The sequence below is a fragment of the Acanthaster planci genome, linkage group LG17 (genome assembly GCF_054643075.1).
Source record: "Acanthaster planci isolate LZ-2023a linkage group LG17, COTS_SCS, whole genome shotgun sequence".
Classification (NCBI taxonomy): Eukaryota; Metazoa; Echinodermata; class Asteroidea; order Valvatida; family Acanthasteridae; genus Acanthaster; species Acanthaster planci.
The window spans coordinates 11,409,615-11,435,099 of NC_141793.1; the positions used below are offsets into that span (position 1 = coordinate 11,409,615).

Sequence of the window (25,485 nt, forward strand, 5' to 3'; positions counted from 1 at the left end):
GTTGCCAGTAAGAAGGGTTTAGTTTCTGCTTCCGAACAGTTCCTTCAAAGTATTAAACTTCTGGTTTGCTTTAAATCACAGAAATCTACACAGCCCTCCATGAAATATCTATAAATTAATATAGCTACATGAAATAACTACGTTTGACTGACGTTTACCAAGCACACAGAACATTTGCTGAGCAAAAAAAAAGAGGTTTACCGGCCAAAACAGTTTGAGACTGATACAGATCGCAACCGGTTCTCATCTAAATTTTAACCAAGTGCACAAGTTTGTCTATTAGTTTTTCTGCAAAAATCCTGCGTTGGCAAGGAAGCGCACTGAACGGAGGTTGGACAGTTTCCATTTACATGTTTTGTTTTTGTGTTTCAGGAGTTCCAAGAGAAGGAAGGACGTCGGCCTCGTATCCTGGTGGCCAAGATGGGCCAGGACGGGCACGACAGGGGGGCCAAGGTGGTTGCCACCAGCTTTGCCGATCTCGGCTTTGACGTGGACATTGGCCCTCTCTTCCAGGTAATCAACCGACGTCAGAATATCCCGTTGCACAGATGGTCAAATCAGTTCTATAGCGTCCTCATTCCAAAAGTCCTTATTCAAAAATATTTAGGAGCTAGGTTGGTGTAGTGGCTCTTTCCTCGCCTTCCACCTCAGTGACCCGGGTTCGAATCCTACTTTGGTCAGCATGTGGATTGGGTTTTCAGTCTCTGCCTGATTCTGTGAACTTTTCCCTGGAGTATTCATATGGGGTTTTCCTCTCACTTCTAAAAATGAACATGTCTTCATCGTCTTCTTTCATTGTCACTTCATCCTGTAATTGGCGCTAAATGCGCCGTTGGATGAACAGATAGAAATAAATCAATAAATTTGGCTTTAAACATGACAAGATTTTGTTAAACTTCAGTACAGCGGCTCCAGAAAAACCAGTTGCACTTATAAAACAGTTCGGAACATGTTGTGTTTTAGTGAAACGTTTCTCTCAAACTCAGAAGAATGCCCCAAGAGTATTTGCCAAAAAATCACGATCATTTTTAGACATGTTTCTGCATCACAGATATTCGATTCCAATTTGTTTGTATGCCTTTGCCACTCGCTGAAGATGTGCGGAGCAACGGCGCAGTGGCAACTTTTGCTTGTTCACCTAAGTGGGGCATGATCAGATTTTTTGGTTTGCTGAGAGGATGTCAGTTCAACAGCGTCTCAAAATCTGACGATGAATAAATTGAAATTGTTTTTCACTTGTCAAGGCTTCCCGGCAGAATCTTTGAAATGAAATCGATTTGTCAGGACTGGAATGTCAGGCCCTGCCTTTTTTATGATCTGTTTGAAAGTTTTCCAGTGATATATATATATGTTTAAGTTTGCGAGAACTTTGCATTTACGTGCATTGGTTTCTTTTTTAAATTTGCCCTTGTGGAAATGAGATCTGAGTACCGATATTTAATCGCTAGACTCCCGAGGAGGTCGCCCAGCAGGCCATCGATTCGGATGTGCACGTGGTGGGGGTCAGCACCCTGGCAGCTGGCCACAAGACGCTGGTGCCCGAGCTGATCAGAGCCCTCAACAACATGGGCCGAGGGTGAGTCCTAGGTCGCATCCGAAACGGCTGTGACAGCCACTCTCCACAAGTGGTTTCACGGCAAACAGCTGAAGTCACAGCCACTGTGTGTCTAATTTGACCCGGCTCAGACTGTTAACGTGCTTTTGTTGCCTTTCATCTAATCCTCACTGAAGTCATTTTAAATTTACAGGTGGATCAAGGAAGGCGGAAACAGGGCCATGATCCCCATTAAAAGACCCAGTCAGCTTTTTTGGAGGGGGGGAAATTTATGGAGAATTACTTTGTATTTGTTCATTTTCTTCCCCTCCCAAAAGTGTGTCAAATGCTCTCAAACTTAGCCTTTTTGAGACCTGTAAGATTACATTAAGAGATTGGCAAATCTCCCCCAAAATGGGTTCTAGATCTGCCGTTGGTTACACAGACCCCGCGACTTTGAAATTTCAGGTCATGTTTTATACTCAGCCTATGATCTGGTATCCAAGATTTCCCGGATGTATTTGTCTGAAGTAAACTTGGCCGTGGTTGTTTTGCATGCCATCGCACAGCATTTGTAAATCTCCTGGTGTAATCAGAAAAGAAGCGGTTCACGTTTGTCATTCCTGAAAGCACACCGCACGTCACGGCAACCACTCTTGGCAATTTCAGAGCACAGGGCTTCCAACGTCAACCCTGGCTGTGTGTTCTGTACGCACAAATCATGCGTAACATTGCTGCTGCCAATCAAGTTACTCATATGTTACTAGGAATGAGCCATGAACGGACCAGGAAAGGTTGTCGGTGTTCAGTAAAGACAGGGCAAAGACGGGTCGGAAAAATACAGGTTTTCATTACTGCTTTTGCTTCACCTTTTCTGGTGCGAGAAATCCCTTGTGGGCGTGAAAGCGTGAAAAAACCTAGACTTCAGTCTGAGAGTTGGCTGCCCTTTAAACGATCTGATCCTTCACAGTAGTTTGCTCGGGTAAATTTCCAAATTGATATGCTGATTTGTTTCTCACCGCCTTCCTCCATGCTTTTCAGGGACATCTGTGTGATTGTTGGTGGAGTCATTCCTCCACAGGACTACGACTTCCTCTATGAAAAAGGAGTCAAGAGCATTTTTGGACCAGGTCAGTTGATTTTTTTTTGTGTGTCTTAATTTTTTCTATCACCTCGGTTTTTGCATTTTCAAACACTTTGTTCAAGTTTTATAGGGTAAAATGTTAAAAAGAGGTAAGCCACATGTGAAATGTGGGTCTAGAGTAAGGTCTGGTTCCTTGCTTGTCACAAATAAGTGGGCACGTGCTGTGTATACAAGTAACTGACTAACCATAGCTCTGGAAGCCCATTCCTGATCCGGCCAGTCTTCACTTGGGATCAGGATTCGTTGTTGTAGTCGAGACCTCCTAAGACCATCACAAGAGCAACACAAGACCTCCAGTCTGAATTCAAGTCACAAGCCATTCAAAAGAACGGCATCAAAAGCATTCCTTTGACATTGTTCACTCTGTTACTTGATACTGGACTTGTGAAGGGTCTTATGATGGTGTCGATTAGAACACTGGTTCAGATTCAGCATTGCTGTGACCCACATATTTTCAACAATGTGTCAATAACTTGCCAAGCATTGTTCCTAGTTTTTGCGTAGTTAGGATTGTTTACAGGGATTACTGGGAATTCAACCGGAGATGAAATGGGAAGTTTAAGGTCCAAATCTTACTTCCGTCAGTTTGATTGATCAAGGCAGCACAGATGTAACACCATTCTTGTCAGTTTCCTTTAAAAAAGAAAGATAATTTTTTTTCCACATTTTAAACTTTTTTATCCCCAGGGACAAGAATTCCTGTAGCAGCAGTCAAAGTCATCGACGACGTCGCCGAGTCCCTCAACCACAGGATGAGTGGCAGCAACTGATCGCATGACACCGGATGTGACATCCTGTTGGCTGTCAGAATGACCTTCGAACTTTCACGTTCAACTTCCACAGGTATTGTGTGAGCATAGAAACCTCTTCAATCACATGTGCAGCATGGCGAGGTTTTAGAGTTGATTCAACTTTTGGAAATCTTGTGTAACTTCATTGGTTGTTTGTGACCTTTGACCTGCACTTTTGGCCATGTCTGTGTGTGGAAACGTGAAAGGCTCAAGTCGCAGCACAACCAGGGTGATCACTTCTCAGTCTGAATGACCTTTGCCCTTTATGCCACGCCCACGCACTCTGGTAGATTTCTTCCCATCTCGCAACTGTTTACAACAGCCCTGCCTTTGATTTGTGAAACAGACGGGCACTGCTCAGCCAACTTGTAAAAGACAGCGCGAGGGTGCAGCCGGCACCCTCTCATTATGAGTTGCCCACACAGTTTCCAACTGAATGAGCACAAAGACGGAGTAGCACTTTGAGATACATTTGCCAATTTTTGCCTTAACCACTTGCCGCTGCCGTTACCGGACACGTATTCTTTTTTACAAGGCTGCAGGCCTGGCTGAAGTACTCGGGCATCAATAGATTTTGTCTGTCAGATTAGAGTAGCCACCAGACAGTCATTCGTGTGGGTGTAAATGTCCGTTAAATGGAAATGAGGAATTTTTGAGGAATTTTGAAAACTGAAAATCTTGAAAATGGCTCGTGTTTGTGCGCCGCATTTTTCAAACCACCCAGCAGCAAGTGGTTAAGGAAGAAACCCGCCAAAGACTTGGCGCACAACAGAAATGGCTTGTGATGTCCACATGAAATACTTCCACTCATTGTTCAGCGGGGGACAAAAGTTGGACATTGTAAATACCACATTGAAATGCAACTTTACTTTTCATATTTCTGTTTGTTCTTTTAGATTTTTCCAATATCAAAGTGGCGTAATAATCTAATTTTGTATATACAGAGAGACATTCTAATACAGGTGCATTCAATTTCATTTGAGAATAATCCCTTTCTAAATAACTGAATATGCCATGCATAATTTTGAAACAGTTTCCTTCATGAACTGGTATTTGCTACAGAAAGTCGGTGAATGTGGCGAGAAATGCTTCCATAACCATTCAGCAGTAGACTTCAAAGCTGTGTGTGGCATTAATTGTCGGTAACTACACATAGAAATAAGCATTGTTGGAACATATTTAGCTTAAGATCTGCAGCTTGGCATCGGTTTATTGTCTGTCTATAAAAGTTGTGCATATTTTGTACATTGTGTTTATAAATCTTTAACAATAGCACTGCTTTCAATAAGAGTTGACATGCTGTGGTTTTTATAACAAACAAAGAATGGATGACTTTCCATTGGAAAGTATATTTAACTCTTAAATGAAATTGAAAGAAATACAACATATATATACATATAATTTGGCACAGTTTCTACTAATCCTAAGTAGTCGAAACATATAATACGAAGGTTTAAAAAAGGATTATCCAGTATCGATGACGCATGCAGGCGCCTCTCCATAGACACATTTTTGGTGGGCCACGTGATCACAGGCACACGTTGCCGAGTGTTCATTGAAATCGTAACGGAGTGAAACATGAACAGATGCAGGTACAGAACAGGCCAAAAGACAGACATATTGGAAAGGCGCCGAACCATTTCACTGTGATGAGTGTGATGCAAAACGGTGCATCGAAAGTCAAAGATGTAAAAAAAGAAAGTGATATCAAGACGACATTCCTGAATAAATGTTTATTTTATGGCTTCAATTGCAATGATTTACCGTCCCTGCTTTTGAGTGTCATTCATTTTGCAGGTTTCATTTTGCTTGTAATTCGAGTAAAACTGCAAGGGGTTAGCCTTGCTGTTTTATTTCAAATTTGGCCAAGATTGGACTTTTCTTCCAATCCCCCTGAAATGCATTTTCAGAGGAGGCGGAGAGTTTTTAGACCTTCATTTCTTTTCCTTTATCTCAAAAAAATATTATGAGCAATTTCCAGCAACTTCTAAATTTCTCATTTTTCAACTCAAAATTCAAACCACAAGGGGTTAGCCTTACAATTTAATTTAAATTTGGTCAAAAATTGACATTTTCTCTAATAACTCTGAAATGTATTTTGAGACAGGATTTGATGTATTTGACAATGCTATCTATGGATTTTAGGCCATTCAAAAAAAATTTCACCAAAATTGGGGAGAAAAGCTACAAGGTGTTAGCCTTGTAATTTCATTAAAATTCGGTCAAAACTAATTTTTTTTCTCTCTAACAACTCAGAAATCTATTTGACACTGCTACATGGTTTCTGTGAAATTTAGTCCAGTTTAAATTTTGTATAGATGTTTGAACAAAAAACCCACAAGGGGTTAGCTTTGCAATTTAATTCAAATTTGGTTGAAAACTGATGTTTTCTCTAACAAATTGAAAATGCATTGCAGGAAAAATTTGATACAATTTGACACTTCTAGATGCTTTTCTATATACTCAAGTCAGTTCAAAAAAAATTTCCCCAAAATTGGGGAGAAAAGCTGCAAGGGGTTAGCCTTGTAATTTCATTCAAATTAGGTTTTAAAAAAAATGAGCTTTACTCGAACAGAGTAATGTATTTTGAAATGAATTTGATGTACCTTGGCACTTACACATGCTCTCTGTGCCGTGTAGTCCAGTTTTAATATTTACCAGAAATTTGAAACAAAACTGCAAAGGGGTTAGCCTTGCAGTTTTATTCAAAGTTGGTCAAACCCCGATTTTTCCTCTGACACCTGGGAAATGTGTTTTGACACTCTTTAGTCCCATTGAAAGGAATTTCCTCCAAAATTGGAGAAAAAGCTATGAGGGTTTATTTAGCCTTGTAATTTAATTGAAATTCGACCCAGAACAACCAAACAATTGAGGAATGTATTCTGTGATGACTTTGATGTACTCTGGTGCTTTTAAATGCCATATTTGCAGTTTTGTCCGTTTCGAAATTTTCCCCAAAAATTAGACTGGAGAAATAGAAACCTCCAAGGGGTTAACCTTGCAAGTAAAAACACTAAAGAGCGCCCTCAATTGCATAACAAAATTTGTTTTTAAATAGCTGTATAAGATGTATGAATATTTATGCAAATTTTTAAATAGCCAAATTATGTATACAACCAAGCCTAATACGTTGTATATATATTAAGATTATTCAGAGAGAAGACAATTTAAAATGAAAGCACGCATATGCAAAAGAAAATTAAGAGTCACCATTGGGTCAAGGTTGGAATTAGATGTTGACCTTTCTCAGGGTGCACTGAGAATAACAAAGCATTTTGGGCCCCTGGTGGGTATTTTTTCTCCACTGCCAATCGCCCAAATTGTTCACAGTGTCTCCTTGGCTGATGTACTTAACGGAAATTTTATGGGCGTCACAAAAGGGTAGAAGTGAGATAATATTGAATGAGGGAAAAAATTGAAAGAAACGAAAAAAAAGACAAAAAGGGATGAAAATTACAAATTTCCTTGAAAAAAAAAATAGAAATTGACCCCTTTCAACTTTTAATGGTTTAAAGTACTTCCCCAAGGAAACAATCCTGGTGACACACATGGCGACTTCAGCTGTATCTGGCTTCACTCTTATCCGGGTAGCCCTTGGCCTCGCCTTCTGGCTGGAGAAGCTCCTCCTCTTGTTGGTCGGCCTGAATTAGGCTCTGCCTCATCTGTTTCAGCTTCTCGGCTTTCTTCCGTTGAAAGAACCCCCCCTGTGCATGTTTTTGAGAGAAAGAGAGAGCAATTGGGGAACAGATGAGCGAAATTCATCAGGAAGTTGGACTGGGTGAGCATTTGATAAGTCGACCTCAAATTCAAATTTGCAATGTCAAGAGCAAGTGGAGTTGTTGAATTTATGAAGGAGTGGACAAGTGGCATGCCTTCTGATTGATGAATCTCAAGATTGGACAAGGTCGAGTCCAGCCTGTCATGTCTCAGTAAAAAATCTGGAACATTCACGATAATGGTTATCAGACTGAGAGTTCTCAAGCCAACTTCTGGGTCCCCAAAACTTGAGGTCACTTTACATCCTAGTGACCTTGGTCTTTTGAAAAATTCTACTGAAACTGAAGAGGACCCTGTCCGCAGTTTGCTTTCACTCTCTGATTGCATGGTCACAGAAGTAATTATGTGCTGCCCTCAACGGGTCATGCACGGAGCAAATAGGATTAGAAGATACCATCTGCAAAAGGGCTCACCCAAGCCATGCCAGTCACCATCATGATCAGCAGGAAGATACCCACAGAGATGCTGACGGGAATGACCCAGGGCGGGAGGGGCAGCTTGGGCGTTTCGATGTCCTGGGCTGAGATGGTGATCTTGACCTGTCAATGGGAACCGAGCCAAAATGTCAGGATAATAGCACTGCACTAACCAAAGAGGGTGCTATGCATCCCAATCTATCAGTGAGGAGCCAGTTACCCGGCTATGGCAGGCGACGTTACACTGGCAATGGGAAAAAGCTTCAGAGAATAGGAAGTGGCTTCCATACAACACACATTTTCAGCCGCAGGTGAGTATAGATCCGGGCTAAACTGTCTGGGGCGTTTATGAAGTCAGATTTAAGTTGTAAAGCTTTGGATCAATATGAAATGAAAGGCTTCTGCACATACCAGCACAATGAAATTAGTGCTGCGCTTCAAACCTACAGAGCACTGGAACTTAAGGCCTATGAGGTACTTAATTTGGGCTCGATTTCAGCTCTGCGCACAAAAGACCACGCCAAGAACAGACGTGGACCAATTTGCCTTGGAGAAACTTTTCGAAAGAATTCTGCTTAAATCAAAAACCTCAGGCCCTAAAACCTTCTCAATTTATAGACTTTTACACCGGGTGGAATTTGCTTGAAAGTAAATGAAAGTATTGGGACATCCGCCAGATGCTCTGCGCACCAGCTTGCTGTTCATGCGGCTTAACGAAACGGCTCTCGTTGACTTACGGTGGTCTCGTCTGGCAAGTGGCCGTCTGGCTGCGAGAACAGATCCTGGGGATTTTTTACTTCAAGCACGGCCTTAGTCTTCATCGTGACCAATCCAAAGCGAGACTGAAATGAAAAAAAACACAGAACAGTGGAAAACCAGGTGCCATGCTGGACGAAAATGTTTACAGGTCGTCCAGACAAAGGTTGGACCTTGATTTCCCATCTAATCATCTTTGCCAGCATCTGAAAGGGTGTTTTTTTTAATGGGGAGGGAAAGAGGTAGGGTTTTTTTGGGGGGGAGGGGTTGGGCAAATTTTGGACCTTTTCCATGAAATATGCAAATAAGACAGGTGCTTGCACATTACTACCACGGGTTGGCAAACTTGCTTATATCTCTGACGTAACAATGCAAATCTCCATGCGTGCGCCACTATCATTTCTGTGCTAGTATAGTTTGACATGAGTGCCAAAGTTAAAGACCATGAATTGTTAATTTCCAACCTCAGGACACTGAAACCTTCACTCAGTTTCGAGAAAAACGTGCTCAAGTATCGGGCAAAGGCTGTAATGTGGTTTTGATTGACCGTCAACGTTCCAGGTTATGGTTACTTGCAGCTCGCCTACGCTACCGACAGCGTTGATGGCAGCACTTGCCAACCAGCGGTAGTAGCGCACATGTGCCCGTCCAATTTGCATATTTCATGGGAAAGGTCCATTACAACAAAATCTGGGGAATCTGTTTCAATAACTTCAACAAGAGAGTCCCTGTTTAAGGCGCCACAGATAACAAGGGAGGCTGTTCAAAATTTAAGATCTAGTTCGTTCTGGTACATTGAGGAAACTTTGAAGTGGCAGTTTTTAATTGGGTCATTCAGGAAACATTTGTCAGCCAACCTATACGGTTCTTGTGCAAGATATACAGTGTTCATAACCACAGTGCATCGGTAAAGTGTTAACGCCACAACTGAGCCTTTAGTATGCTTAAGAAGCCAAAGTAGGCCCACAGTTGGGGTTCGTGTCACATGCACAGGGATCTAAGCAGAGAAATTTGAGCTCGGCAAAGAACTGGTTACCGACCAAACTGCTATGCATTCTATGCATCTCTTGACTGGTTCACGGCTGATTTTTGTTTATAGTACACAACTTCCCACCTTTAAGAAGGAGTACTTCCAGAGACGAGCGTGGACCTCAATCACAGAACTGCCTCTCACAGCCAGGGGCTCAATCTCACATTGTACGGTTACACACTCCGCCGAAGTGCAGTCCTGAAACCGACCAGGATTGCAAAACTGATTATAAAACCCGATTCCTCGTAACTATTCTCTTTTTTTTCCCCCCCTGGATCCGTCCCTGTTTCCATTACCTCCACCCTTCCATTTTCAGTGCCCCTGATAAATTTCGCCCAAGTTGTAGCCTTGCTTTAACTCAAAGAGACTTTGTACATTCAACAGGAAGACAGTACAAGTAAAAATCCCCCCAAAAATTCATTCCAAAACACAAGAAATATAAATTGAAAACCAATCAGAATTTTTCCAAGGCAGCACTCACAAAGGTGGTTTTCAATGTGCCCCTTTTCTCTTTTTCCTGATTCGTCCTATCGCTCCTGTCCACTTTGGCATTTGATGACTTGTTGTAAAACGTCAAGATGCCTTGGTACTGTTCCTCCAGCAAGCTCTCAAGGTTGCAGGCCTCAACACCGTCCCTGCCCTGTTGAGTCAACAAGAAGCGGGGCGAGATATGTGAGAGACAGTGGCGTAGTCAAAGACCATCATAAGACCAGACACCAGACCAGACACCAGACTAGACACCAGACTAGACACCAGACTAGACACCAGACCAGACACCAGACCAGACACCAGACCAGACACCAGACCAGACACCAGACCAGACACCAGACCAGACACCAGACCAGACACCAGACCAGACACCAGACCAGACACCAGACCAGACACCAGACCAGACACCAGACCAGACACCAGACCAGACACCAGACCAGACACCAGACCAGCCACAAGACCAGACACCAGACCAGACACCAGACCAGACACCAGACCAGACACCAGACCAGTCACAAGACCAGACACAAGACCAGACACAAAACTAGACATAAGACCAGTCATAAGACCGAGCACAAGACCCAAGGGCATAGAATGGGGAGGGGGGCTGCGGACCACCCCCCGCCAGCAGAAGGGAGCTCAGCTTGAGGTGTTCATATTTTCATTTTTTAAACCAAACAGCAGTATGTTATTTTATTAAAGTGAAAGTACATGGGGGTTTGATACACAATGACCGAAAAGTAAAATTATTTTACTTTTCGGTCATCGTTATATTAAATAACAAATACATGTATCTGGGCAATCTGCTTTTCACGTGTGCACTTGCCTTCCTCGTTTAAATGCTGGAAATTGGAGTTCCGCTTTCTTGAAAATTGCACCCCCTCGGAACCAAGCCAGCCTACATCCCCGAGACTTATCTAGCTCCCTTAGATGTTTGAAAAAAACTGGAACTGACGCTGGAGGGTGCTTTCCCTGGATTCTAAATTTCAAAAGGAGGATGGAGACCACATTATCTGAGTTGGTGCTAACCTACCTGCACCTGAGTGATAAAGATCAACCAGTCTCCCTTGGGTGTTCTCCACGGGATGGAGACATTCACCACGCTAGCGTAAGGCACACGACCTGGCCCCAAGTTACTGATCTAGTACAGGACAAAAGATTGAGATCGTGTTTCAAAGTACTATTTTGCCATGCTTACAAAAGGCGTCGCTTTAAAAGGAGAAGAAGAGATGTTATTTTCCTGCTATTTTCAAATTTCAACATTCAACGCCTCAGTAATTGTCAGAAATGAAGAAATTTACCCTATAATTCTTTGGGGGGGGGGCATGACCTTCACTGTACCCCCCTCCAAATCTGCCCAAGGTACACACAAAGTGGGCAATTTTACGTAACAGATTCCCATGCTAAGCAAAACATCAACTGGGTGCCAGTCAAAGGCAGAGTATATGGCATTGCCTTTTGGCTGGCAACCAATACTTGGTAGCAAAAAAGTTCCTTCACTTAGCAAACTCTGTGATATTACTGACTATGCTGCACCCGTACCTCTAACTTCTGCACAAATGTCGGCCCGATCTCCGTATCGTTGACAAACGTTTCAACGTTCTCCTCCAGGTCTCGGTCTTGGTCCAGTTGGTCGCTCAGTTTGGGCGTGCCTATGACTAGCGGCGATTCTGTAATGCTGATAGCGCCCTCCGGCCTGTCCCTGCCTACATTAATGGCTACTGGTGGGTCGGCGGGAGTTGACAGTGTCTGGGCGTCGCGCAGACGTTGAACAATTGCCAAGACATCTCCCAAGTACTGTCTCAAGTTGTATTTGTCTTGTCTGTACACAAGTTGCTCAGGAGTGAATGCCCTGCACAAATATCGTAGACCAAAAAAGAAAACGACACAGCTCCTTTTCAGACAAACATCCCTGGGCAAGACCAAACGGAGGGGAGATGGAAACTTGATGGAGCATCCGGCATACCGTCAGCCCCTGTGCCCACCCAATGCAAATGTTACAAACACTACACTCGATGATATCAAGGAGATTGTGGGCCCGTTTATTTTCACACAGATCCCAATCGCTCTCGGTTAATATTAGCCATCGTTGGTTCACTGAAACCAGAACCCACCGAATGGATGGAGTGAACCAGCAACGGGATCACTGATTGAGATCCAGATCCCTGTGAAATAAGTGTCACAACCTTTAACTCGTTTGGAACTCAAAACCCGAGTTGTCCCATATACTTGGAGGTAGATCCCAATTTTTTTCAAATCTGTTTTGAACAGAGATTCCTTACGTTTTTCATCTGCTTTCTGTTCCGTTCTCTATTGTTTATTTTATTACCTGCCTTGCTCACATTTCCAAATTTACACTTCTATTGGGGAACCCCTTTTGCAAATGCTGGATACCAGCCCTTAGTTAATAAACACAGACTCCCGACTGTTTAACTCCAACCTAACATGGCAGCTTGTATGCCTACAACCAAATGCATCTAGTTGGGAAATCTAAATCTAACGTAAGGCATATTTGTGTATCGGGTTTGATCTTCAGGCAATGTTGTTGATTATGCAAAAAAAAAGTTGCACATGGGTACGACATTTTTATCCCTGTGCAACCTCACGATCACAAGACCTCCTCCGACCACTCCCCATGCTGCCCAGTTATCTGACCATCGGTCCTACACTGACCCTTTCACGGTCACGTCTGCCAGTACGGTGACTGGTATGGTGACCAGTGCCTCATTGTCCCCCAACTCAAGCTCAGTGCTGCTGGTGGAGAGAACCAGCGACACATTCAAGTCAGTTTGGCTTGGTGCCAAGTTACCGATGTCCATACGCACTTGCAGGGTCACCTGGATGTTGAAAAGTCATCATTTCACAGAATTTCAGTCAGCAGTGACAATAAAAAAAATGCTTATTTCTTGAAATTCCAATCAAACTGTGATTTGATACCAAGACATCATTTCTCCTGCAGGGGAGTCAGGTGGGTGTCGTGGTTCTTTCCTCGCCTCCCACCTCTTGCGGTCTGGGTTCGAATCCCGGCCCGGTCCACATGTGGATTGGGTTTTCAATCCCTGGCTCTGTGGGTTTTACCCAGAATATTCCTCTGGGGTTTTCCTCCCACCTCTAAACCTGTGACTGCTTCTCATTATCTCCTCTCTACAGGTCTCTTCAGGCTTGTGAGCTACAGTGCCGAGGACACTTTTGAGGAATCCTTGGTGTCATTACCAGAAATGATTATTAATAATAAATACAGAAAATATAATTTACCATTCACATCACAACTTTTTCACAAAGTTCAGAGTTAAAATATTAAACAGGATGCTATAAATAATATTCAACTGATCCAAAAAACTTTGTGAAAAATCTTGCAAATTACTTTCTGAACAAAATACACCACAAAGCTTAGGAAAAATTTAATCCTCACATCTTCACCCTCAAAACATTAATGTGTCGTGGCATGTGAGACTAGCTTGCAATCAGCCGGTCCAGGGTTTGAACCCCTGCCAGGTAAAACCCCTTGCCCAGTATCCCACTGTACCTCGCCGTTACTCTTCAGCGGATTCCCAATGCTGCAGTCCACGTACGGATTGCTGCCGTCCTCCAAGGACACAGGCTCGCATTTCACTGGCATCAGCTCTGTAGTCTGAAGAGAGTATGCAACAGCTATAAGCCGATTGTAGCCTTGATCAAGGCTGTCTAATCAAAGCCGTGTACCTCACTTTAAGCACTTTGCAACGTGGGATATGTAAACAGGATGTGGCTATCTGTATACATGTGCGCAATGCATGCAGTTAGCCACATCGGGGGCGGCAGATGGATTAAAATGTGTCACCCTGCAGGGGCAAATCCAGGATTTTACTAAAAGGGGCGTGGTTCTGGATTTTCCAAAAGGGGGGGGGATTGAACTAAAGCAGCAATGGTAAAATGCCTGTCAACCTGTGGTGCGAAGCCCTTATGGCATGGGGTCCTGGTCCATTTTGGCTTCTAGGCGCTCTGTGGTGCAATATCAGGCAGTATGACCTGTCTTTTTCTTTTTAATTTATTTTTATATTAATTAATTGAAAAAGGGGCATGTGCACCCCTCATGCCCCCTTGGATGCACCCCCTGCACTGTGCAAAATCGAAGATAAGTCTGCAGTGTGGAAAGGCCATTTTTGGGCACAATCCTAGCTAAATTAAAAATACTCTGGCCTCTTAATAAATTCCTTACTGCGAGCGTTCCCACGGCCTCGTAGACCACATTCTCTGGGTGCGTGATGACCAGCCTGGCACGGTGGGCCTCCTCCCCAACGTTGGCTATCTTGGCAGTGATGTAGACAATAGAATCAGCTCCCAAAAAGATGTCCTCCCGACCACTGAAATTGTACGCCACAAACAATGCTTAAAAAAAGTGCTGGTTCAAATTATGCTTTCAAAGTTGTCCAGTTTCTAACGAATGCATGGCTTAATCTAGGCACACAAGCCGGTTGTCCCATTAGGTTCTGAAGAAAGTGTGCAATGAGAAAGGTCACTTTATAATACAAAAGAATGGGTCAAGCCTAAAAGTTACAATTTACAAGAAAATTGCCCTCAATCATGAAAGGGTTTAGATTTCACTAACCTCAAGAGGCTGTAAGAATAATTGACGAACTGCAAATCTGCTTCGCAGATGTCGTCCAAACCACAATCTCTGGCAAAACCGATCTGTGAGGCAGAGTTTGAGACATGGTAGGGTGACATTCGTGATATTGGAAGAAAGGTGGAAAGGCTTTGACAACAGATTTCAATTTTCATGAATGGAAGGTTGACGCGCGATCTGCAGACTAGAGTTTGTTCTCTCAGTTTTCTACATAGAGTGAAAGAGAGAGAGAGCAGTGTAGTAGGAATGTCAAATGTGGGTTGGCAAATGCCAACTACAAGGGCAATTAGCGTGAAATTAATTGGTGTTAAGAAAAAAGGGAAGGTGCCCTTCCCTCCGGGCACTTTATTAAAAGCAAAATTACATCACTGATTATTAAACGATGAGCAACAAAGACACTTCAGTCTCAATATTTCAGCTTCGAAGAAGAAAATTGTGAAATAAACTATAAAGAGAAACTGACTAGGGGGTTATATGTATAGCAAAGAAATTGATTGGAGCCGGATTTGAACCTGTATCCTCCGGAATACCATACCGGTGCTCTACCAACTGAGCCATCCAGCACTACATTGGTGGCTCTTCCCATTCATCAATTTGAAGGACAGATATCAGAGCAGTTAGGAGACTCTGTCTGGGAGAAAATACCCTGCTAGAATCAAGATTTCAAGATGTTGGAGGCTCATTTTAGTCAGTAAAAAGTTTTCAGTGGGGAATGACTGTTTTCAGACAGAGGCAAAGGAATAGGGAGGCCCACAGCAACGTCCCCGCCGAACGATTCCTACCTCTTTTTGAATTCCACTCGATGATGAAGGGCTCAGCACGGGAGCCAACGGGTCACTGCTATCCCTCAGCCGGTAAGACAGCTGGACGGTGATGGGATTCAGAAAGTCCTGCACAAAGCTCTGAAACAGAAGAGTTCAAATGAGGTTGGCATTTGATCAAGATCGGTGGTCACTTCCAATGGCTGTGATTTCTCAGTTGAAGGTGTATTGAACAAGCCTGTTTTAAGCTGATTTGGCTCATCGCTAGTCGTTAGAACATGTCCATTCCCTCTCCAGACGGGATGCCAGTGCATTGCGAGTTGCTACCTGGCTAATGACGGCACTACTCGAAGGTGAGGGCCGGTGGCTGGATTCGAACCCCCGACCCTCTGGGGTTGAAGAGAGAGAGTGGTCGAGTGCTTATTAATTGCAGTTCTGTTGACCCCGTTCTAACAATACCCAGGAAAACAAATAAATCCAGGTCGAGCGGTCAAACGCGTAAAACCATTCATGCGGAATCTTCTAGAGTTTGTAATGGCGTGACTTCAAAGAGAATTGTGGCTCAAATGGCCTCAAAACCATCTGGAAACGCACCGTAGTAAATGGTTGGAATATGCACAGTGACGGCTACAGAAAAACAGCGTGAACATAGAAAAGCATTACCTTGACGGTTAGGGTATGGTTGAGACACTTTTGGGTACCGGTAACCAGGGAAATCATCTCCTCAACAGTTGAGGCCGAAACTGACGATCCGAAGTAAACCCTCGACTGCAGAATGGACGACACCTTGGTGTCAGCTTCCAATGTGTATACGACATCTACAAAGAAAGAAAGGGCATCGTATACAGCTGTAGCAAAGTATACTGACGGGAAAACGAGTAACTGGTTCCACTGAGACCCGCACAGGTGCAGGCCTAATCACTGACTAAGCAGCGGAGGTCCTCACCTTGGGAGGAGTTCACACTGACACCGCTGTACGTCATGCAGAAACTCACGGTGCACGTGATGGGCTGTCTGCTGACGTCACTGGCATTGCGGAGTACCAGCGTAGGAGGTGATAGGTCCATTTGGGCTTGCATGTAAATGACCGGCTTGGTCCTGTCAGAAAATTAAAACCAAGGGGACCGATTTTTAACGGCCCAAAAAAATTGGTGTGGGTCGTATTCGAGTCATGAAACACTGAGTCTGAGTCCAAGATTGAGTGCGCAGCCTCGAGTCCGAGTTATTTGTCAAAGTGACTCGAGTCCGAGTCATACCTGTATTGGTGAGGGGGGAGGCCATCCATCAAGCCCCCATAGGAAAGAGTCCATGTGAACAAAGTGTGACATAATGCTACAGGACTCTTGGAATTCGGAAATTTTACCCGCAAGCATGTACAAATATAGGCGCAACAAACATCTGTTCAAAGGAAAATGACATCACAAGGGAAAAAAGGTCCGGTGCAAAGTTTGTCCTTTGAAGCCCCCACGAAAGAAAGTTTCTGACCAAGAAGAGCACCCAGGGCTTTTACCTGAGATAAACCACTGAGTTGTTCAGATGCGCGCCGACGATCAGATCAGGATAGCTGTTACCATCCAAGTCCAGGGCACCGGACAGTGCGGCACCAAAGCTGACCAGATTAAAACTCTTGCCGGCTATCCTCTGCAGTTTAAGGAAAAAGATGTTCACGGCGAGAAATAGTGAAACTAGTAAAGAGTGGACTTTGTCATTCTTGTAATCAGTTACAGTAATTTTCAGTACTTTTCTTGCAAACTTCTTGGAGGACACTTCCATTCTTGAATATACAATATCGGGATTTTCCACTTTTGAAAAGAACTTTCATTTTTCTCTAAAATCTCATCAAGGGAGAAGTGAGTTTAGTTCCAGAAATATCAATTTACATCCATATTCCTAAACCCTTCTAATTCATAAAATGTTGCTTCTTTTTGCATAAAATTTCTCAGTATCATCTCCCGAATTCATAATTTCCTCTCACAATTCAACTTTCTGCTAATTTTTTCTCAGCAGAAACTGCCCAAAAATTCCCGGAAACCAGGTCTTATTGCCTAAACATCATTATCCCTTCAAAATATCTCGACAACACCATGCCTCACACTATTGTACAACTGTTTTTAACACAGAAGGAATGATCTACAGAGCTATTGGAGACAGTGGCACAGCCATGGGGGGGCCTGGAGGCACATGTCCCCCCCCCACAAATTCCTGATGCCCCCCCAGGTGCCCCCCCCCAAAAAAAAACAGATGAATGGATATTGAACAAGGCTAACAAAAGCTTTCCCCTCCAAAACATTTCAAGCAAGATATGGGACGGAGAGACCCCCCCCCACCTTTGTGTTGGTAATTAACCCTAACAGTCCCAAATCCTCCAATTTCAATGCGATTTTACATACACCCTAGGGGGTTAGGGTTAATAAAATAAATTGTGTTGGTAAACTAATAAAATCCTAGCTATGCCACTGGTTTGGGAGAATGTGTACGTCTGGAAAAGTAAACCACCTACCTGTGAATATTTGGGGTTGATGCCGCTGATAGATCCATGGTAAATGTACACAGCGCCACTCGTTTCATCCTCGTATGGAGCACCGATGGCAACATCTGCACAGTCAAGAAAATTCAGTTAGCATCCATTAGAAGACTGCTGGTTGATTCTGCCTGGCGCCCGGGCCGTAGCAGGAGCGCAGTGCTGCCGATGGACAAAATCGGCCGGGGGGGGTTGAAAAATGGTTGCAGATCCAATCTGGCCTAATTAACGATCCTGACGATGCTACTGACCTTTCTAAGGCAACATGCTGACAGCTTGGTCTAAGTCCTTGTTGATCTCAAATACGTGGTCACATGCTCACAGCGGACATAGCCATAACTCCAAAAGTTTGATTCCAACGTGACCTTAACACTTCCACCCATCAGCATTACTTTAAAATTAATTTTTTTAAAATTCTACAAGTTCTAGAACTCTGGTTCACTGTAATAGCATTTTACCCTAATTCTGATTTTCCTCTGTCGATTACCTGGGTATCCATCTTTATTCAAGTCCCCTGGTATACTCTCAATCGCAAAGCCAAATCTTGCCCCTACAACGTTGGACCCTCCAAGTTTGTGCCTCATCTCCAAATTGCCCTGGTTTGAAACAAAATAACGATATTAACACAGCATTTATAACGCAAGCAGTACCTGACAAGACTTCTCGTTCAAGGGCATCGCTTAAGTTTCATTATCTCCATTTGTCGAGCTCTCCAAAATGTGAGATTTCCAGATACCGTCTCCTCTCCCAGGTGAGTACACAGCTCAGTGTAGCCATTCGTGGCACAAATGTCAAATCGCAATGAATAGTTTTTACATTATTTATATTTGTATATTATTTACATATTTATATTCCAAGGTGGAGAAAGGCACACGAGGGTAAAGTGACTTGCCCTGCGTCATGATACATGTATGTAACAAACAGATGGATTTGAATTCCCATCTTAAGCTCGAGAGCAACAAAAAACCCACGATCACGAAAAACACGTCATAAACGTTAGAATGACAAATGTCTTTGTTAACATTTACTGGTTGCCAATTCAAGACTTTGTTGGGCGGATGGGGGCCTGGATATCATTCGAAACCATACAGCATTTGACTGGACAACATTTGTGACCCGCTCTGTGAAAATGAGTCATAAGTCACCATGGCCACTTTTTGAGTTTTCATTTGCATTCGGGAGAGCAAATTGAGTTTTTTGTTTTGATGTATCACTCAGTTTGTCATCCTGATGAAAGTGGATACTCCATGGTGAGAAATGCTGTGGGTTCCTCTTGATTTACACCATGCAAACTATTCTGAAGGACGTTTTGTACTCCAAAGTGACTCAGGCAACTTGTGACTCATTTTCACAGAGTGGGTCGCATTTGACATGCGATGGCACTGTTCGTGGTTGCTGGCAGTTACAAAAGTTTTCGAGACAACTTTGCCAAGACAAGCGGCGACACCAGGTGACAAACCACCCTTCTCATTTGAGTGAAACTCCAGGCAACATCTGAGATCACAAGGGCACTCACAAACCGATATGCATGGTCCAAGCCGCTTTGGACCCAGGGCAAGACTTACCATTCCATCGTTGATATAGACATAGACGCGTCCCTCATCCTGACTGGAGGAATACAGCGGGGCACCAACCAACAGATCAGACCATCCGTCACCGTTCAGATCGGCTGCCTCCACGCTGGCCCCAAAGTACGAGTTCACCTGCGCAATATCAAATCATCCCCCGATTCAGCCATAAAATAACTGGCCCCGTATCTGGCTTCCGCTCACAAGTGAACTGTCTCTTATAAGAACTTTGAAGCTTTTCAAACAAGTCTCACGCAAGCACAACAAAGCATGTCAATATATGGATCAGAAGCACTGGCCAGTGGTCCCTGAATGCATCGACATCAACACGAGAGTAAATACCACGATTTTGGAGGACGGAAATTGAAATGTTTTCATCTCATCATTTTTCCAAACCAAGAGCATGTACTCTTTTATGTTTGGGGCATTTGCCCCCCCCCCAATTTTTTGGGGGGAGGGGGGAGGCTGGGGGTAAGAGGCAAGGTGGAGAAGAGGACAAGCCATTCACAGTCAAACAGGTGCTTTCAGGTAAAACTGGTGTCTTCCAGCCCATTTCCTCCTTTCTAGTGACTTTCACTTTGGCTCGTCTTTTTTTTTCCATTTTTTTTTTCACTTTTGACCGGGAGGGCGGGCCTCGATAGATCCCCCTTCAAGACGAATCCAAAGCCAAATATTTAGGAGGGTCAAACTTGTTCTTTGAGGAGCCAAACAATCGGGGAGTTTTATTCAGGGGTAATTCCAGAAGTTAGGGGTCCATTTTATTCGAGTCCCAGTCACATCTGACATATGATGTTGCAAGTTCTGAACACATCTTCTAATTTCCCAGGGTGTTGAATTAACGCAAATTACCTGCCAAACAAATAGTAATAGTTTGAAATCAATTCAAACATCATTCGGTGATATTTCCATGTCGAATAACAAAGATCACATGTAACAGGGACACAAAAATGGCACACTTTTGGACCCCTATTTCCTGGATTTACCCTCATACAACCTTTATGGCCTTTCTGAAGTCTGCGGCTACACTTTGGGGCTGCCTACCACTCCTTTGGAAGAAAGGACAATGCAATAGACCCCCCTCCCAATTTTTGGGGAGGCCCTGATCCCTGTTGGCTCATCTGGATCCACCCTTGCCCCCTAACCACCACCGCCCCCCATTACAAACACCCTCTAGTTCTTCTTACCGGTTCTCCAATGAACTGCCTCACCACGCTGGCTTGCTCCAAATCAAAGATGTAGACCGTACCAAGATCTCTGTATCTCGGACCGCCCGTCGCCCCCTCCAGAGCAGTAGGGCTGGAGAAATGGCCCGACGTCAGGGAGTAACCTGCCACAATCAAGGAAAGTTTCCTGTTATTAAGTCCCGATCATTTGATTGAGGAGGGGGTCGCCGAACACGTCATTGACTTTTCCTGTGTATTCAACAGTGCCACCATTAAATGTACCCCGTTAATTAAACTGTTGAACTATGCATGTGTACAGCAAACAAATCTGTGGATCTTCACAGCCAAAGAATATTATGCTGGACCATACACCTGTTCAAGGAAGGCAAGGTTGCAACTCTTTAATGACGAAGACAAATGACATTTCAGTTGCTGCTCAGAGCAAAGCGGAAATATAATGTCGCTATTTCATGCCAAATTGAGAGAGTTAAGAGTCTTGTGCTAACAGAGGATTTATTTAGGTATTGTAGCAATAGCATAGTGAACTTTTCACACTTTTCCAGCTTCACGTTGTGGAATAAAACATTTAATCTCATGAAATTATTCACTTGCATGTATAAAAGGATCCATGAGGATCCGATGAAAGAGGCTTACAATCAGAAATGGACCTGTAAGTGCCCAAAAGTGTTCTTACCATTGCATTTATCTCTATATTAATCTCGGAACTAAATTCTGGATCTGGCCTTGATTTTCAGTGTAAGGAAACGAGGCGAACTCACCTAGGTATGGATACTGGTGGTTAGGGATACGGTGATTCCAAATGCGCCCAATATGATTCATCTGATCTCCCTTGACAGTGATCACTGATCCTGTAATCAAGAAACAACACAGAGTTAAAGTTGAAGTCCAAAAAAGACGTGAATTTCTAAACACAGGACAAATTAAAAACTGTAAGACATACAAATTGTTATCAGTATTTAGACAGCTTTTGTCTACAAAAACTACCTGCACCGTCACATATGCTCTGCCATATCTAATCACTATTTGTCACTATTGTTTCACTTCTCATATGTACCCATGTGCCTCACTATCCAACACCACGGGGGTCAAGGGAACCAGTGGCACCCCACTCTTCCAACTGGAGGACATCCCCCCCTTTCTTGGAGGCCCCCGCGATGGGGCCGGGCTTAGCCCAGGTTGGACGTTGTCTTCATTTCATTATGACTGGTACGGTCAGGGAGTCCACCTGGGCTAGGGCCGGGCCTTAATGGATTGGCATGACAACAGTTACAAATGCCAGTAGTAATCCAAAATGGCAGCCTGAGATGAAAACCCTGTGTGTGAGGATAATTCCCAGTGCCAAACAAATATAGTGAAGGACCAATGCAGGTGAAAGAACAGCAGATGAAAAATCTATGACAGGCTATGCATTTTACACTGATGCAAATGGGCGCGTAAAGTATGTGCACTTTATAAGAATATGCAGCAAATGAGCACACTGCATGGGGACAAATTCTATGTCAATAAGGACGCACTCCTAAATGGGGTATATGGGGTCCCACCTGCATGGGCATCACTGGGATTGTTGTAGTCCAGACCATCACAAGACCAGACACAAGACCAGTCACAAGACCAGTCACGAGACCAGTCACAAGACCAGTCACAAGACCAGTCACAAGACATGACACAAGACCATGCACAGGACCATGCACAAAACCAGTTACAAGACAAGTCACGAGTAACAGGTTGAAAAATGACAAAGGAATGCTTTTGTTGCAGTTCATTTGAATAGCTTGTGACTTGAATTCAGACTGGAGGTCTTGTGTTGGTCTTGTGAAGGTCTCAAGTGGTCTTGACTACAACATTGGTCACCAGGATTGTTTCAAGGGAGAAGGACTTTTTCCAGGGAGAGGGGGGCACAAAGTACTCATCAGCAGCAAACTGATGAAACCTTTAACGGTGAAAGGGGTCACTTCCCAGGAATTTTCAAGCAAATTGCTGATTTTCATCCCTTTATTTCTCCCTTTTTCGCTTCTCTTAATTTTTTCCTTTTATCTACCATTTTTGTTTTGTTTTCCAGGGAGGAAACATAGTCCCCTTGCCCCTCTGGGTAACTGAACCGTTAGTTACAGTGTTAGTAACTCTCGAATCTATTCCGGAATGCCTCATACCATTTTTTTTAAATGCCCTGAAACATTCTAGAACCCTTACAATTTCCAACCAACATTTGACACAACAGTTCAGATACTCAGATGCACCCCTCATCCGCAGAAATTTCTAATTTGTAAAAAAAATTCCCTCTTCAATTCCACCCACGGACTGATCTACACGCCTTCGCGATACCTCTAACACCATCTTACATAAATTCTAATGCCCTGTCCTACCCAGATCGTACATGGCCCCCGGAGCTCCCAGCATGAGCGTCTGCCCGTCGACGGCATACTCGGCACTGGCACCGGCTAGGCAACGCCACCAGTCGCTGCTTGGGTCTGCCAACAAGAAGCAGACAAAATCCATCAGTTTCTTTCGATACTGATTGCACCTTCCACTCCAGCATGACAGGTGTATTACAGGTGTTGATGAGCAGCATGTAAACCACGCAGCAATACTGTTACTCATGTTACTCAGGATACTACATCTTGATTACTCATGAGGCTTAGAAATGTTTCTCACACCATCCGATCTCCTTAGCAATGAAAGAACTTCATTTCATATGCAAATGGCCAATTCAAACGCAGTAATAAACACCCCTGACTTCGTAGCTACCCACGAAATCCGGCCATCAAGCCAGGGGAACCAAGTGCCTTACCCAAGGACTCTGAAGCAACTGCATGACTAGTAACACGCCCAGCACCAAACAGAATGAAACCAAGGCAGGTCTTTGCCACTGTTCATCCACTGTAATTTTGGTTGTTTTTTTTTTTAATTTCTGATCTTAACAGTGAATTGACTTGTGACAGACCCCAATCTCAACTTTGCAGAGTAATGGACCAACATCGCAACTTCTCAACAATCTACTCATCACTACACATCAGTAATCATACCACTCATGGCATACTTAAGCAAGTTCCAAAAATTCCGCGCTTTCTCACAGTGAAGTGCTCATAACTCATGAAGACACGCTCATACTCACAGCAATTATTTGAATACAACACTGCTACATGCGCAAAACTCGACATCTGTCCCTAAGCCTCTTCAGACAGGTCAGTCAACCGCTGCTGAATTTAAATCGACCTGTAAATGTTTTCGTTTACCCAAAATACAAGGCCTCACGACTTCTACTGACTGCAGAGTGGAGTCCATGCTGTAGCAGATCCCCCTGGCATAGTACAGGATGGAATCCACACTGTTTGGGTAGCGGGTGGCGTGGTCCTGATTGATCCACCTGTGACCACAGACCTGGAAGAATGTCCGGAAGCAAATAAATCATTCAGGGTCCGGGGGAGGAGGGCAGAGCCTGAAGAGTTGATTTGTTGATGAGCTTTCTCTGATGCGAGGCTCAATAAGCCATTTGCGAGTTAAACTTGAATACAATCTGGTACACTGAGTTCTTTAAATTCACGTGAACATAAACTTGAATTTTCCATACTAAAACCACTGTTGCTATACCTCGTGATTTGGGGCAAGCGTTTGCTTAGTTACGTAAAAGATGCCTTGTAACAATACACTGTTCTCAACGGATAAGAACGGCACCAAGGAACCAGTCCAATCCAGAGATGGTGGTCGCCATGAAAAAGCTTGCCCTGAATAACGAGGTATAGCAGCAGTGTCTTTAGTCTGGGGAATTCCAATTGTTACGTTTCTATGCAATCAGATAACACAGTGTACCAGATTTTATTCAAATTTAACTCGCAAGTGGCTTATTCACTTCAGAGAGGAAGGCATGAGGCATGTAACGCAACCACAAGTACCTCCTGCATGAAAGCGTGGCCCCTACGCAGTGACAGCTGGTAACCCCGGTCGAGCGAATACCAGCACCTGGACCAAAAAAGTGCACCCCTACACCGCTCGGTCAGTTCAAATGATGTCATCCTTTGTTATTACATAGCCCTGTGTACTCATGACGTCACACAGTGCTTACTGCAGTGCGTGGTGTGAAAGAACAAAGGTCACCGATGTACTTAGCAACATACTCTGCTGTGATAAAGGGATATGAGTGCGATTATCTCCACTTCCCATAGCACATTTTTAGCAACCATCATATCACATTTCCACTGGATTATCACCCTCAGTAAAAAGTAAGATTGTATCTTCCACCTTCTTGCAATAGATGCTATTCACGTGGAGGCCATTTTTGATCTTATTCCCCAAGTCTGTTTCTTTTGTTGAAAACTGCCGATTAGGACGGCACCAGACTGTTTTATACTTCCGTGCGTTCCAAGCCTCCCTTTCAAAAAATTTTCGGAATCTGGCAGTGTACAATTCCATGTGTTCAATCATGAATTTGAAATTATTCATCGGAGTAGACGGGAGGACATTAGTCATGAAATTTCATTTCATTGCTTCATTTTTACTCTCAACATCCAAAAATGAAGAGTTAACCTCGCTTTCAAATTCAATATGGCTGAATAAAGTCTATTGAATGTAACTCGTGCATCTGCTATTTCCCCTACTCGTGGTATATGACGGCCCCCCCATCCTATCACTGCAGTAAACACTGACACATCATCAGTGCAACAGGCTCCTCAAGTCCAAAGCCCGCCCCCTTGTTTTTTCTTAAACCAACCTTGTGTCAACGATTAATCACCAAATACTTGTCAAGCATTCCAGAGAGAATAGAGTGTTTTGGTTTTTTTTTTCATCAGAAACTTACGACGACTTTTCCATTTGGTCCCGGTTGCCTGGTGAGAGCCACACCCAGAAACTGCCCATCCTTTTTATCTTCGACCCTTCGATGCGATACTTGGTATATCTCATTACCTGCGGGAA

The 25,485-nt window shown here is 43.7% G+C and overlaps 2 protein-coding genes across 3 annotated transcripts in view; one reads left to right on the top strand and one right to left on the bottom strand.

Moving 5' to 3' along the window:
• mmut (methylmalonyl-CoA mutase) overlaps positions 1-5,229 on the top strand; it is a 19,535-nt gene extending 14,306 nt beyond the window's left edge. For both annotated transcript variants that reach the window (XM_022224255.2, XM_022224254.2), the window contains exons 16-19: positions 373-513; positions 1,449-1,576; positions 2,576-2,664; positions 3,366-5,229. In XM_022224255.2, coding sequence (XP_022079947.1) covers positions 373-513; positions 1,449-1,576; positions 2,576-2,664; positions 3,366-3,448 — 441 coding nt within the window. In that variant the 3' untranslated portion in view covers positions 3,449-5,229. The remainder of the gene's footprint in view (positions 1-372; positions 514-1,448; positions 1,577-2,575; positions 2,665-3,365) is intronic.
• LOC110973432 (integrin alpha-9-like) overlaps positions 4,786-25,485 on the bottom strand; it is a 26,574-nt gene continuing 5,874 nt past the window's right edge. Inside the window, exons 3-25 of the mRNA XM_022224275.2 lie at positions 25,370-25,476; positions 23,811-23,955; positions 22,941-23,045; positions 21,336-21,425; positions 20,578-20,720; positions 19,391-19,528; positions 18,313-18,421; positions 17,805-17,899; positions 16,815-16,945; positions 16,251-16,402; positions 15,968-16,122; positions 15,326-15,445; positions 14,526-14,608; positions 14,136-14,280; positions 13,464-13,568; positions 12,611-12,774; positions 11,480-11,789; positions 10,971-11,078; positions 9,930-10,088; positions 9,533-9,646; positions 8,400-8,504; positions 7,660-7,785; positions 4,786-7,173 (exon numbers count right to left, since the gene is read on the bottom strand). Coding sequence (XP_022079967.2) covers positions 7,027-7,173; positions 7,660-7,785; positions 8,400-8,504; positions 9,533-9,646; positions 9,930-10,088; positions 10,971-11,078; positions 11,480-11,789; positions 12,611-12,774; positions 13,464-13,568; positions 14,136-14,280; positions 14,526-14,608; positions 15,326-15,445; positions 15,968-16,122; positions 16,251-16,402; positions 16,815-16,945; positions 17,805-17,899; positions 18,313-18,421; positions 19,391-19,528; positions 20,578-20,720; positions 21,336-21,425; positions 22,941-23,045; positions 23,811-23,955; positions 25,370-25,476 — 3,056 coding nt within the window. The 3' untranslated portion in view covers positions 4,786-7,026. The remainder of the gene's footprint in view (positions 7,174-7,659; positions 7,786-8,399; positions 8,505-9,532; positions 9,647-9,929; positions 10,089-10,970; positions 11,079-11,479; positions 11,790-12,610; positions 12,775-13,463; positions 13,569-14,135; positions 14,281-14,525; positions 14,609-15,325; positions 15,446-15,967; positions 16,123-16,250; positions 16,403-16,814; positions 16,946-17,804; positions 17,900-18,312; positions 18,422-19,390; positions 19,529-20,577; positions 20,721-21,335; positions 21,426-22,940; positions 23,046-23,810; positions 23,956-25,369; positions 25,477-25,485) is intronic.